Source organism: Scyliorhinus canicula, chromosome 6 (assembly GCF_902713615.1).
Source record: "Scyliorhinus canicula chromosome 6, sScyCan1.1, whole genome shotgun sequence".
In the NCBI taxonomy this organism is placed as follows: Eukaryota; Metazoa; Chordata; class Chondrichthyes; order Carcharhiniformes; family Scyliorhinidae; genus Scyliorhinus; species Scyliorhinus canicula.
In genome coordinates this window covers 78,461,343-78,476,733 of record NC_052151.1, presented here as the reverse complement: position 1 = coordinate 78,476,733, position 15,391 = coordinate 78,461,343, and the positions used below count along the sequence as shown (strand labels likewise).

At 44.7% G+C, this 15,391-nt stretch overlaps 1 protein-coding gene across 3 annotated transcripts in view; it reads right to left on the bottom strand.

The window, feature by feature from the left end:
* The window catches only part of mms22l (MMS22-like, DNA repair protein), a 214,926-nt gene that overhangs the window by 47,549 nt on the left and 151,986 nt on the right, over nt 1–15,391 (bottom strand). For all 3 annotated transcript variants that reach the window (XR_005460951.1, XM_038799546.1, XM_038799545.1), the window contains exons 15-16: nt 5,358–5,548; nt 2,915–3,065 (exon numbers count right to left, since the gene is read on the bottom strand). Coding sequence is in view for 2 of the 3 variants with exons in the window: in XM_038799546.1 (XP_038655474.1) it covers nt 2,915–3,065; nt 5,358–5,548 (342 nt within the window). In the remaining variant the exon portion in view is untranslated. The remainder of the gene's footprint in view (nt 1–2,914; nt 3,066–5,357; nt 5,549–15,391) is intronic.

Genomic DNA, 15,391 nt, shown 5'->3' with positions numbered 1-15,391 from the left:
TTGCGGAGTTTGCAAAGTCTCTCTGTGTCTGCATGGGTTTCACCCCCAAAAGCCAAAGATGTACAGGTTAGGTGGATTGGCCAAGCTAAATTGCCCCGTAATTGGGAAAAAATAATTAGGTACTCTAAATTTATTAAAAATAAAGATGAAAGCCTCTCCGCCTGTATGCAAATTTGTTTTTTGTCCTTTGTTTTAACCAATAGAACCATGCCACAGGTTAAACACAAACCTTATTGTATATAAATTACTTAAGCAAAGCCTACTTGTGACAATAAGTGATTATTAATTATTATTAACACAAGAACCATGAACTTAACAATATGGTTTAGAACTATGTATGTAATTCACTCAGGTTTACTTAATTCCCCCAACAATCTCTTATAAAATACACAAATCTTGAAGTTATTTACTTCTTTAAAGTTATTTACTTCTGTCTCTTGCTTTTACCTCTAACTACAATTTTTCTGCTAATTCTATTAAACTAACCTTTGTTAATTGTTGCAAATCACACAGCGATAAAGCTTATCTCTCAGAACAATTTTAGCAATTGACAATGCCATAACTGCTTCTCCAAAAATGCAACAAATGTTCACTGGGAAATCTTGCTCATTTAAACCTTAGCAAATATTCCAGCGCACCTCATTTAGTCTGGGGGGTATAAATTCCACCATGAGCCACCAGTTTTGATACAATCTTTGCAGCGACCAATAATATTTTTAAATAAATAAGAAATCCAAACTCCCAGTTCTTTACCAAGAGAATGAGGACAAGAGACTCTGTGGGGACCCCTGTAAATTCCATTAGCTTCGAACTAGGCTATCTTCCAGCTTCTTTTCCCGCACAAAATCCAAACTGAGATTAAGTGTCACTTGGCTTTCACACAGTGCATGATGATGATGTTAGCTTATTATTCTGCTTACAGTGCAGGTCTATCCACCTGTCATTTACTTTGGCTATCTTCTCTCAGTGAGCTGCACACACCAGTTCCAAACCGCAGCCACTACTTGGGTGGCTCGGCATCTCTTTATATAATTTCAAGCAGTTTCAGTCTACCCAGTCGTTTTAGTTACCAAGTCTCAGGTTCAGTTTTTCTTTCCTTAGAAACAGGGCAGGTCAGTTTCCTTTCAAAGTTTTGTTTTTCTGTTTCTATTTTCAGTTTCTGTTTCCAGTTGGGAATAGCTTAAGTTTTTCCATCTGCTGTCCTATCTCTTCTATTCTGATATTTTAAGTCTAATAACCTTCCAGCTTGTTAAAGTTAATGGAAAGGAAGCAATGCTGCTTTGGGCCCTCTTAGCGGGGTGTTTCCCAGCGCTTGCAGCGCCGCCAACGAACCCTCTATGAAACAGAACTCTGCTTTTTTGAACCTTGGCAAGGAATGTCCTGCCGAGGTCATACTTGGACTCATTTCCTGCACTAACGAGCTCAGCTTGGCAGTGCAGGAAGAGATCAGGGTGTCATTTTGACATGATGCCCCGATCTCTGAACAACCCCCCCCCCATCACAGCCTGCAGACCCCCCAACATACCAATGCCCCCTCACCCCACCTCATAAGGACAGGGCACCCCATGCCCGATCCCCAGCTCTGGGCAGATTGGTACCCTGGCACTCCCGATGCCACAGGAACATCTTGGCACACATGGGTGGCAGTGCCAGGGTGCCCGGCTGGCACCAGGAGTGCCAGGGTACCAATCTGCTCAGAGCCCGTTCCTCCAGGGGCCCCCGATCGGCGGGGAAACTCCCCCAAGTGCCAGTACTCCTGGTCTATGTTTGCGGAAACCAGTGCTAAACAGCGCCTGGTCGGGGTTTCCAAGGTGAGGCCGTTAGGTCCCGCGCCTTGGGTAACTCCGGTGAGAACATATTTAAGTGACCTTAACGGTAACGGTAAATATTAATAAACTGGTGTGGGCTCTTTGTTCTGAAACTCTGGGTGGGAAGATTCTTATTCCTCTTGTTGTTTAACTAAAGAAGATTTATTCATTGTTCTTCTTGAGGTCAATATTTATATTTTTCATTTTATCACTGAGCCGGAGATGAGCTTCCGATGACGTATCAGCATCATCACAAAAACTACCTATTTCTACATCCTAACATCACCCAACTCCTCAGCTCATCAGAGGCTGAAACCCACATTCATGCTTTTAACACCTCTCGACTTGACTATCCCAACATATTTCCAGCTGGCCTCTCGCATGCAGCCCGCAATAAACTTGAGTTTCTGCAAAACTCTATTTCCCGTGCCTTCAATCTCATTGAACTCCATTCACCTATCACCCGCTGTGCTCCCTCATCTACGTTGGCTTCTGGTCAAGCCGCAGCTCAAATCTCCTCCAGCTGCGTAATTCCCAGAGACATCTGTGCTCATCCAATTCTGACATTTCCAGCATCCCCAATGTTAACCGCAACATCACTGGTGGCCGGGCCTTTGTTTGTCCAAGCCCTAAAGCTCTGGAATTCCCTCACTTAAAACTTACTACCCCTCAGGTTTTAAGGAGACCTCAAGGACAATCGACATAACAACTAAATAGCCAGGGACACAAACCACCTTGTGTGGCTCAATGTCATCGTCCTCCTGTGAAGCACCTTGGGACTTTTATTATATTGCAGGCACTATATATAATAAGAGTTGTAGTTGTTCATAGAATCATCCCTGTAATGAAGAATACAAAAATGGAACTTGAGCACCAAAAAACTAAAATATAATTGTGGTTAAAGCTTTCAGGGCATCGCGCGGCAAATCCATGATTACTTTATGTATTTAAATAGTGCCACCTGAAGTTTCAGGCACTGGATTGTACCTTGGACCGCAATGGTGGAAGCAAGGAACTGCCTTGCAGCTGGAGGTTGCAATCCTGATAGGCACAGTGCCATTCCCAGAGCCCGAGCCATGGGGGAAAAAGAAAACCAAATGTTCTACCTGTTTTCGATGAGATGACTGAGGTATCTGCAAACTAGCTGAGGGTGTACCATGTCATCCCAGCCAAATAACTGCAGCATGGTAATAAGCGGCTGTGGCTGGAGGTCCAACGGTGCGGTGTTGGGCATATCCATCGCCAGAAGCGTAAAACCTGGAATACATAATGCGGGTTTGTTTCATTAAAAATCTCATTGCTATCTATCCATACAAGAAGAGATGTTTCCTACACACGTGCTATGGTTAGGGTTCAGCCTTCACACCCTATCCTGGTAAATGTTTGTGACACAGTTCCAGCCTGTTGGCCATAAAGCAACTTTATATTCATAAAACAGCTCATTATGACTGAATCGTTCGGGAATCAGCATGCAGCAAAGTGGGGAGAAAACCACCAATTGTGAAGTCCAAATGCAAGCAAATATGCAGCAGCTGGCATGTGCTTAATAGGTAGTAACTCCAAATATTTTAATTGTTTTCAGTCACCTGGCTGCGTGGGCGGCCTCCGGGGTCCTTGGAGGGGGGGGATCTGGCCCCAGGAGGTACCCCCACGGTGGCCTGGCCCACGATCGGGGCCCACCGATCCACGGACGAACCTGTGCCGTGGGGGCACTCTATTCTTCCACACCGGCGGCTGTAGCGGTCCGCCATTGCCAATATGGAGACGAACCCCTCTGCGCATGCGCTGGGATGACGCCAGAACACGCTGGCGCTCCCGCACATGCACCAACTCGCGCCGTCCGGCGGAGGCCCTTCGGTGCCGGTTGGCGTGGCGTCAAGCCCCTTCCCCGCCAGCTGGCGCAAACCACTCCGGGGCCGGCCTAGCCCCTGAAAGGTGCAGAGGATTCCGCACATTTGGGGCTGCTCAACGCCGGAGTGGTTCACGCCACTCCTCGGCGCTGGGCCCCACTGGGTAGGGAGGAATCCCGCCCGCGATGTGGCAAAGGAATTGGGGAATAGGATGGATTCCTTACAAGATGTTGGGTGTGAAGAGCTGTAGTTGAGATAGCTGTGGGAGTCAGTGGGTTTATAATGGATACTAATGGATAGTCTATCCCCAGAAATTGAAAAAGGTAAAAGAAGGGAAGGGAATTGTCAGACGTGGACCATGTGAAGATGATAGAGGAATGGAAATTCAAAGTGAAATTAATAAATGTTTCCAGGTCCAGATGGGAACATGAAGCGGCACCGAAACAGTCGTTGATGTACCTATAAGTGAGTTGTAGGATGGGGCCGGAGTAGGGCTGGAACAAGGAATCTCTCCACAGATGCTGTCAGACCTGCTGAGATTTATCAGGATGTTGCCTGGGCTGGAGAGGGTTAGGTATGAAGAGAGATTGTATAGGCTTGGGTTGATTTCCTTGGGGCTGAGGAGATTGAGACTGATTGAGATGTATAAAATTATGAGGGGCATAGAGTAGACAGGAAGAAACATTTCCATGTGGTGGAGGGATCAATGCCCAGGGAACATAGATGTCAGGTAAGGTGCAGGAGGTTTAGAATCATAGAATTTACAATGCAGAAGGAGGCCATTCGGCCCATCGAGTCTGCACCGGCTCCTGGAAAGAGCACCCTACCCAAGGTTAATACCTCCACCCTATCCCCATAACCCAGTAACCCCACTCAACACTAAGGGCAATTTGGGACACTAAGGGCAATTTATCATGGCCAATCCACCTAACCTGCACATCTTTGGACTGCGGGAGGAAACCGGAGCACCCGGAGGAAACCCACGCACACACGGGGAGGATGTGCAGACTCCACACAGACAGTGACCCAAGCCGGAATCGAACCTGGGACCCTGCAGCTGTTAAGCGACTGTGCTATCCACAATGCTACCGTGCTGCTCTTATTAGAGGGGATGCGAGGAAAAACTATTTTACCCAGAGGATTGGTGGGAGTTTGGAATTCGCTGCCTGAAAGGGTGGTGGCAGAGACCCTCATAACATTTAAGAAGTATTTAGATGTGCACTTGCGGTTACAAGGCATACACGGCTATGGGACAAGTGCTGGAAAATGGGATTAGAATACTTAGGTGATTGTTTTTGACTTGCACAGACGTGATGGGCCGAAGGGCCTTTTCTGTGTTGTATGATTCTATCGCCTGCCAATTTAAACATCTATTCACACACCCTCAGCAGAAGGTTCACAACTGACACGATTCCAAGTCAATTTAATCAATTATTTATGGCGACCGCAAAGTTTCTGTTCCCTCATTACAGAAGTTGTGCTTGTAGGTACAAGGTGGCTTTACAATGAACATGGCCCAGGCCCAAACTGGGAGGATCTCCGCCAGAAAAAAACCATGATGATGATGATGCTACATTCGGTGCCTGACCTCCTGCCGAATTCTGGCAGGAACAAGAACCTTTTGTGCCCTCTCATACTGTTTTGTGTGGGCTTCAGGCAGTTTTCAAATGCTGAGAACCGGAACGAGAGTCGGACTGACCTGCAGCAATATCAGCTATCTGTGAAGAAGGCGTCTGCGACAGTCTCTGGCTCTTCACAAAAGGGAAAAAGTTCCTCCAGAGAGCGGTGGCGATCGCTAGGTGGCGCTCTTTGGCAACTAATGGAACTGGAATGCTGTGTGAAGGTACACGAGGCTGCTGAAGGAGTTGGATTGAGCGCTTGTGCACACTCCTGAGGAGAGACGAACAGGAAAAAATAATGTTGAACCCTGCACGGAATGTTAAGTTCTCACTGGACATAATTTCATGCTCAATAACTGATGGGAGCCCCATGAAAAAAAAATGCACATTTTATTCCCCCACTCGCCCATTGTACCTTTTCGCTCATTTCTAGCCCCCCCCCCCCCCCCCCACTCGTTCACTGGTTAGGGTTTTCTTGCAGTTTTTCTGTTCCTTCAATGTTCATTGTTCCATTTTCCTCCTCAAATCACACATCAGCTGCAATCAAGAACTGAAGCACTGAGAAGCAGCACCTCCTGCGGCGAGGGCAAGAGGCAGTGACAAAAGACAAGTGGAGCCTGGTCTGAGGATGACTCAGAAAGTAATCGCCAAACTTTCAATGGTGGAGAATCGAGAATAGAAGAGATTGTAAAACTGAACTCAAAGGGATAAGTGATGACATTCAAGCAGTTATTTTGAATGCTGTTTGAAATAGTCAATTCAGTAAAATGAATATAAATTGAAATAAAACAGTTTCTCGCGGCACTAGCTGTATAAATTTCAGTCAACTGAATACTCGCAAGCCAGATTTTACATACCATGGAACTGTTCTACATTTAGATTTTCTTTAAAACCGTTGTGCACTCCTAATACACTAATGAATCTTCATTAATACATATACTAAAATGTACCCATACCAAAACTTATATCACACAGCAAACCTGCCTACCAAGTCCCTTTGGGACTATGTTTAAGTGACTGAGTGTCTCCTCTTACATGTTCAATTCTGAATCATTTATTGAGTTGGGGCGGGGGGGGGGGGGTTTGGAGAGAAATGGTTCTTTAATTGCTCTCTCTCTCTCTGAACAAGAAATTAAGACACATTTTACCTTGTACATTTCCAGGTATTGAATCGAGAGACAGTAGACAGTTGTCATACTTCTAAATATACCACATAACGTTACAAACTGAAACAAATTTGCTCATGGAGTTGACAAATACACTGTCACTCATTTTCATTCTGGATGTTTGCATCTCCTCAGCCTGATTGTATGTAATATAAATACTTTCCGTTACAGGATAGAATACATTGTTAAAAAATTATTTCATGGGGTATAGGCCTCACTGACAAGGCCAGCATTTGTTCCCCATGCCAAATTGCGCTTGAACTGAGCGCCCTGTTCGGCCATTTCACAGGGCAATAAAAAATCAACCACATTGGGTCTGGCGTCACACACAGGCAGAACCAGGTAAGGACGGCAGATTTCCCGAAAGAACATCAGTGAATCAAACAATTAATGACAGTTGTCATGGTCACCATTATGGAGACTAGCTTTTCAATTTCTAGATTTATTAATTGAATTTAAATTCCCATGCGGTGGGATTTGAACCCATGCATCCAGAGCTTTAGCCTGGACCTCTGGATTACTAGCCTGGTGACATCACCACTAAGCTACCATCTCTCCTCCCACACCCGAGTTACACATAGAGAACATTCAACTCATGCACCAAACACAATCCCTATTCTTTACATTAAAATAGGAATACCAAGTAACCATATAATTCCAATATCCGTATAGTTTGGGATTTTGCATAATATACCATGGATGATTATAAGGCTACGATGTAATCAAGGAGTTAAGTGCTCCAGCTCTTTGCGACTAAGTCTACATCTGGATTTGGAGTTGGTTTATATGAATTGCGGGATAATTTTTATTTACATAAAATTACATTGAATACACAGTAGCAGACAGTATGGCATCTTCCAAATTTTTGGATTAATAAAAACCATTTACATTTAAGGATATATTTAAATATATATTATGAATTCTATTTTGTGCAGCTCTCAGATCAGTTTCATACCTAATCTGTACTCCAGGACCACTCATACATTTGCGGCACCCACCTGCTGATACGTTGTTTTCTTTGAGATTGTTCTTTGATGGCATTGTTTTCTCATACATTGCGTTTACTGTATACAGCTGTATATGATCCACATGTGTGACAGCTAATACATATTGCAGAGAAAATTGTCCCAATTATAATGCATGGCTTTTTTACTAGCAAGGGGGTGGAAGAATAGCCCAATTATTGGCCTACATAAAACTGGCAGTGCCATGGCATTTCCATAATGACTAACTGTTGTGATGCCTCCTGAATCATTGTGAAAAGGTACGCCAGAAGAAAATTAAAGTCGCACATATTTGACAAGTCCAGTACATTAGATAGAAATCGTCAAAAATAAAGGAATCCCATTTGGGGAAGCAAGGCAGAAAATCACTTTCTGCTTCAATTAAATATCTTTATCCTATGTGCGCATTTACATTTGAGCTTGGTCACTGCACCTTGCTATGCGCTGAGCCATTCCATAGAACCAAACAGCAGAAGCAAACACAAGAAACGATTCTCAGTAAAGCTAGTGATTCTAGGCGGGATTTTCCGATCCGCCTGCAGCGTGTTTTGCGGCCACAGCCTGGTTTTGGCTGGGGGTGGGATCTTGACGGTCCCGCCGCTCTCCACCGGGGTTTCCCATTGTTCACAACCCCCGCCACCGGAGAGCGCGGGGCAGGGTCGCCCTCAGCGGAACCGGAATACCCTGTTGGAGGAAACAACCAGAAAATCCCGACCATGTTAGGGGAGAGTGCAAGGGAAGGGGCTGCTGGATGGGACATTTGCTCAATTGAGAATCTGGCTTTGTTTGCTCCATGTGCCCTTGTGAACCTGTTGTTTCAGTTCCCCGGGTGGCAGAGAATTGGAGGAGTTGGGAGTTCACACGGGACGGGTTTGGGAAATCAGTGAGATCTTGGCAAAAATGGGCAATCTAAATGCGGAAACAAAATTTGATCCCTCAGGAAATGTCAGGCCCACAGAACAGACAACATCTTGCATCAATAAAATTAAAACTTGGAAAGGGGCATCATCACCTCTGCAAAATGCTGGGAAAGATGTTTTCCTTGTGCTCTCTGCACACATCTGGAATACAATGGTGCCACTGTTTTTACAGAGCCTTCATTTATTCCAATTGCGCACATTACTTCATCTCAGTGTGATGAAAGTAATCTTCCCCAATACACCAATAATGAACACCTGGAATTATTATGTTCATAATTTGTCTATAGAAATGTTGCTGCAGTACTAAAGAGAATTTAAATGAACAAAGGTGCACTTCAATATCAATTAAACTACTTCATTTCCTCAATATGTTTGACTTGCATGTCTGCATAGCAATAATTAAAACTAAGTATCTTCTGTGTTCATATGTATGGGTACATTAAAACAAATCCAGGGGAAAGAAAAAACACTTGCTCTATCTGAGTTATGTTTCGAATTATGTTTCAAATATCTTTTTGAAAAGCCAAAATTTAACATGTTGTTCAAATTTTGAAATAAGATCCAATACATTTCGTTTGCATGCGCTTCATTGAAGGGCAGTGATATTGCCCTCCTTTCTACTGAAGCTAAAAGCCAAATGTACGAAAAAACCTCACTGTTACAACTTTTTTAAAAATACAATAATCACAACAGGGCTGACACCAATGCCCTCTCAAGTGAGACTGTTCACCAATCAAATTCAACAATCAAGAGCTATGTTTGGTTGCCTGTTGTAAAGAAACAGTCCCATTATATAATACTATATCTCATTTTGAAACAATGTGGCATGAATTCAATAACACACTCAATTTTCTCCCATTTCAAGACTAGTGTTTCTGCTGCTTAATCTAATTTCAAGTTGCAAGTTTCCAGAGGTTTAATACCGATATGTCTGCAGGGAATCAATGTTGCTGTAGAAAAGGAGACATTAACAAATCTGTCTGCAAGAGTAGGTTGGAACATATTATAGCAGCAGGCTGATAAACTAAATAACATGCTTATTAAAAACAACCTGTAGAAATGTGCCACTAGTTCTCCTTCCATTTATCTTCTGGTCAAGTCAATTGGGACTCTGCATTAAAGCTCACACAGTATTATTGCATTTGAGTTATTAAATTCCATAAACAATGTTGTAGAGTTGCAGCTGAGATATATGAATACAGTATAATATGATTTTCTACCCATAGGACGACCTTCAAAACTGCTGGGAACCTCGGAGGCCAGGCACATTTAGAAAGAATGGCTCCCATGCTTTGAAACTTCAGGCTGCTGCTGCACATTACTGTTGGGACTGAATTCAATCCAGTGATTTCAATGAAATTATGGGCAGTCTGCCTGCTCCACAGTGTGAGCCCCCTAAGTGGGTATATTTTGGCAGCCACACTTCCAATGTTGTTAAAGAGAGAAAGCTGCCATACAACACAAACAGACAAATTGACAAACAAGCTTTTATAATTACAAATCGATTGTTTGTGGCCTTCTCTTTGAAAAAGCCACATTTCTGATCAATTACAAACAATAGCTTACACTTCAGACACCTGGGGCGCGATTCTCCGCTCCCAAGCTGGGTGGGAGAATCGCGGATGGGCCGCTCTGGCACCCCCGCGATTCTCCCCCCCCCCCCCGCCCCCAAAATGGCGTGTCGCTGCCGGCGTGAACATGGCGCCAGCAGCTGGTTTGTGGCTTGTGGGGGGCGGAGAGGGGAGTGAGCACCACGACCGTGCTCGGGAGGGGACTGGCCCGCGATCGGTGCCCACTGATCGTCGGACTGGCGTCTCAACGGGACGCACTCTTTCCCCTCCGCCGCCCTGCAAGATCAAGCCGGCACGTCTTACGGGGCAGCGGAAGGGAAGACGTCAGCCACGCATGCGCGGGTTGGAGCTGGCCAACCCGCGCATGCGCAGCTGATGTCATTAGGCGCGTCGGCCGTTTCATTCTCGGCGCACCGGGCCTTGACGCCAGCGACAAGGCCCGGCGGCCGAGATTCATGGCACGGCCCTCCTAGCCCCCCGGCAGGGGGAGAATAGGGGGTCAGGAGCGGCCTCCAACGCCGTCGTGAACCTCTCCGGGTTTCACAACGGCATCGGGCCTGGCGGAGAATTCCGCCCCTGATCTTATTTGTTGAATAGTTCCAATGGGGGTAAAGAAAGGAACAACTGTCTCTATCTAAACTCACCACGGCGTTATAAATGTGCTCACTTACTCATAACTTTCAGAAATATTTTTGTTCCAACATAAATCAAGAGATACTCAACTTTATTACCCAAATTAGCTTACACTTCCCTTCCTCTCAGGATTAATGCTGGGGCCAGTGGGTAATGACGATTGGCAGCTCGCTGGTTACTTTGCCTAAATAGCAGCTCTTCGTAAGATAATGTTGACAGGCCACGCAATTTTAGGTACAATAACACTGAAGTCAAATCCAAAAGCAGTCCAATGCTATATATTCTTGTATTATCACTCATTTGCGATCACAAGTGGAAATCCTGGCTAACAGTTTCCTCTTCTCGACACTAGTTCAAAGAGGACTTCACCCACTGTGTCATTGAATGAGACTCTTTTCTGATCACACTCAACTAAAGTGTCCTATGCGGAGAAGTTGATGCCAATCAGGTTCCAATCAGGCAGCCAATGCAATAGGCACAAGTCCTTGATGGGAACTGTGCTAATGTAAAGAGCGGGGTTTGTTTCACTCTTCACTTAACTTTTCCTGTCAGCAATTGTACATAAACACCTGTTAATCTGTACTTTGGGGTCATCTTCACGAGAAAACATTTTATGCCTTTGCAAAAGTGCAAGGACTAATGATGCTTCTTGAACTTGTTTTTCAAAAAGCTCAAAGTAAATCACTGTTCCAAAACTTGCCAACTACTTTCATGTACTTCTTTACCCTTTTTTTTAGTAATTCACTTCAGTCGAGTTGCAAAATAGAATCATCGAGTTGAATTTTCCCTACAGCAGCGACAGGCTTGGGAGGGGACATTAGAAATGGATCAACTGCTCAGACCACAGATGTGGACAATTAGTTTACAAATCTAAGTCTCTTTTAAGGTGTTGCTAAGTGTCGCTTTTACATAATTCCTCTGTTTAATAATATTTGCTCGAGTCGCCAGGTATTTTTCTGATACCACCACGAGGTTCAAAGCCAAGTGCTGATGAATAACTCAATACGCAAGTTAGTAAGTTTCAAATCAAAACACATTTATTATACACAGTCAATCACTACTCATGCATAAAACTCTACTTACTAGACCATCACTATAACTAAAGGCCTATACTTAGCTTTCAAATGGCCCACCAGGTCAGGGGAACAATGGCCTTTGTCCGGTTCTGAGTCTGCAGGCTTCAAGCTGGTATGGAATAATAGCTAGGAGCGCCTATCTCGTAGCGTGCGTTGACTGGAGACTTATTTGGTTGGTGCAGCTGCTAGGCAGGTCTCTCCTTGTTGAGAGTTACGGTCAAGAGTTCTTTGAGAGCTGCCAAGAGAGCGAACTGAACTTGGGGACTCTACTTTATAGTCCCCAGGGATTTCGCGCCCTTGTGGGCGGTCCCCGGACTTGGTCCCAATTAATTGGACCATGTCCCAATTGTTTTTATCGATTTCTCCAATACTGGAGGTGTTCCCTGATCGTTGGGCGTGCCCTATGTGTCCGTTGGCCTGCCTTTGTCCTAGCTCCCGCTGGCGCCGCGGAGTCTGGTTTGGTCTCGATTGATTCAATGTTTCTAATTGTTCCTGGGAATCGCTCATTAGTATGTAGATGGCTATTGGTTTCGGTTCTGTCTGGGTTCTGCAAATCTTAATACACAGGAAACCTTGCACCTGCTTGTTTTCTTGTGGCTGGCCAATTTTCCCTGTATTCGTTGTGGGCATCCATTTTGGAATCGGGATGTGGCCACCCCAGGTGGCTACAAAAGGTACTGCATTTTTGTCAGGAGTAAAGTAGCACTTCCTTACCCCCATCCCTTTCACATTAGGGGTCTGCCAGCTTGCTGGAGTGCCCTTTGCTCCCCCAACCTGTGGCAGTCCCAGGAAAGGCGGTGGTGGGGGACATCAGAAGAGTGCCACTAATACATGATTCCACGTAACAAAGTCTGCAATCCCCTCCATGGCCACTCAACTACAGGTCTGGGTCACAGCTTTTTAATATTTCACGTGCAGAGCAACGCAGATGCCTCCAATGCAGAGATGGCCTCACTGTCCACCCCTGCATTAGCAGCACGATGGTGAGGCTGCCGAGGTGGTAAAGCGGCAATCATCTGATTGCCTGCCGTCCTTTATAGATTCTTAGCCTGTCTTACTGCCGGCAAGTGAGGGCTCAGGACACCCATTTGGACCCATTATCGGGATCCTGATGCCCGTAGGAAACCTCTGCCTATTGAATCTTACAGCATAGGGGAGGCTACTTTTGCCAATTTGTGCATGTGCCACCCTTTGGGCTGACCAATTAGTTCTACTCTCTTGTACTTTCCCAGCACTGCAAAATCTCCTCTTTTCACAGAATCGTAGAAAGCTACTGGAGGAGGCCAGTCAATGCATGTGTAGGTTCCTTGAAAGAGCAGCCATGCTCAATCCCACATCTATGCCTTTTGCACATAACCATGCAAGTTCTTCATCCCTAGTACCTGACCAATTATTTTGATAATTAGCTTTCATCTTTTTCTGCTGGAGTGTCCCAGATCCTGACCACTCATTGGGCAAAAGAGATCCTACTGTCACTCTAGACCTTTGCCAAAAGTTTCAAACCTATGACTTCTTGCCAGAAGGGTCAGATTTTCTCTAATTTTTTTTTAAAATTATCCTTTCACAGGCTGGAAGCGCCACTGGCAAGGCCAGTATTTATCGCTCATCCTTAATCACCTTCCAGGAGGCAATAAGCCACCTCACTGTCTTTGCGGAGTCTGCATGCTCTCCCGTGTGTCTGCGTGGGTTTCCTCCAGGTGCTCTGGTTTCCTCCCACAAGTCATAAAAGACGTGCTGTTAGGTAATTTGGATAGTCTGAATTCTCCCTCTCTGTACCCAAACAGGCACCGGAGTGTGACGTCAAGGGGCTTTTCACAGTAACTTCATTGCAGTGTTAATGTAAGCCTACTTGTGACAATAAATATTATTATTATATTGAACCACTGTAGTTCATGTGGTAATAGTGCTGTTAAGCAATCAGCTCCAGGATTTTGATCTCTCAACAATGAAGGAACAGTGATATATTTCCATCGCAGGATGGTATGCTGCCTTGTTCAGCCCTAGATAGGGGTCACTGTATTGGAAGGTGCAATTGAAGACATCGCCAGCTGCTCCAGTGCATCATATAGATGTTACATACCGTAGTTGCATTTTTCGGTGATGTAGGGAATAATAGTGTTTGATGATGTGCCAATCAAGTGGGCTGCTTTGTCCTGGATGATGTTGAAGTTCTTAAGTGTGGTTGGAGCTGGCCAAGTGGAGAGTACTTCATCACACTCCTGAATTGTGCTTTGTAGGCAGTGGACAGGCGGTCGGTCCCCTCTTAATCTTCTCTTTTCTAAGAACAGTTGTAACTTTTCCAACCTTCTCCAAGTAAAGGTACTCAGCCATAGTAACATCCTGGTAAATCTCCTCTGTCTCCTTTCTGAGGCCTATACATCTTTCTTGAAGTGCGAAGTCCAAAACTGACCCCAATAGTCCAGCTGAGAATTCCTCGGTTTATAGATTAAATAAATCCATACGCTTTTACACTACTTTATCAACTTAGCCTGCTACCTTGTGTATATGGGCAGGAAGGTTCCTCTGGCCATTTAGACCTTTCAGAGTCGTGACATTTAGGTCTTTTATTCTTGCACATTGGGTGTCGCTGGCTAGACCAGCCTTTGTTGGTCTCACTGATAGCCTTTGAGCCGCCTTCTTGAGCCGCTTCAGTCCATGTGGTGTAGATACACCCAGAGCATTGTCAGGTAGGGAGTTAACCATCTCTTTTCTAAGCAGAACAATCCCAGCTCCTCCCAACTTGGGAGGCCATGGCCCCTTCAAGGCCATGATAACCTTCCGGAAGGAAGCAGTGCTCAGAACTGGGCACAACTGGAATTAAACTGAGGCCCAACCAGTGTTTATCCATGGTCCACCTAAACTTTTTTACTTTTATACTTTGAGCCTCTACTCGTAAAGCCACGGTTCCCACATGCTTTCTCAGCAGTCTTTTCAACTTGCTTCTGTCATCCTTCAAAGATTTGTGTTTGGCTAGAACCAGGACAGGAATAATCGCTTTCTTACTCTAATTGAAAAACACCAAATGATAACTCCAACAACAGTGAAACCTTTAGAGAAATCAAACTGGGAGAATAATAGTCAATTAACTTTTAATTTGTTCAACATTTCCCCAGAAAGTTAGGAGAAACTTGCACGTTAATAATATTAATTTATGCCAAATTATAATTAATTGTTTTTTACTTCCAAAATATTTGTTCAGTTGGTAGTAGTTGATAGCCTGATCAGATCCAAATTAAATATACTCAAATTGATGATAACTGATCTATATTTCACTACTGCATGTGTGCACCCAGCTAACTTGTCACTACACTTAAAGGTGTGACCCCCTCACCCCCCAATCAGATGACATTTATTAGGTCAACTTAAGAAGAAATTGAAGGATTTGTGGATGAATACAGGAAGATATGATCAATAATCCCATGGAACATGATGACGTGAAGCTGCGACTTTAGCAGATGGATAGTGAAGGATGGGGAGGGGTCTGATCTATGATGCAGGCAGAGATTTGTTGTTCTGGATTTTCTTCTTCAGGATAGGCATTGGGAGTTGGGAATTTTTCCGACCCTGTAAACCCACTTCCGTTGTGGAGCTGCCGTCACATCCTTTATTCATGCTGGGGAAGTCAGGTTCAGGAGAGAGTTAGGCCCGTCGACACTTTAGGCCTCGTTGAGTCGGATACTTGTTCAGACATGGAGGCAGGCCAAATTACATTGCAGCCCCAATATAAAGGCATTACTGAGAGGG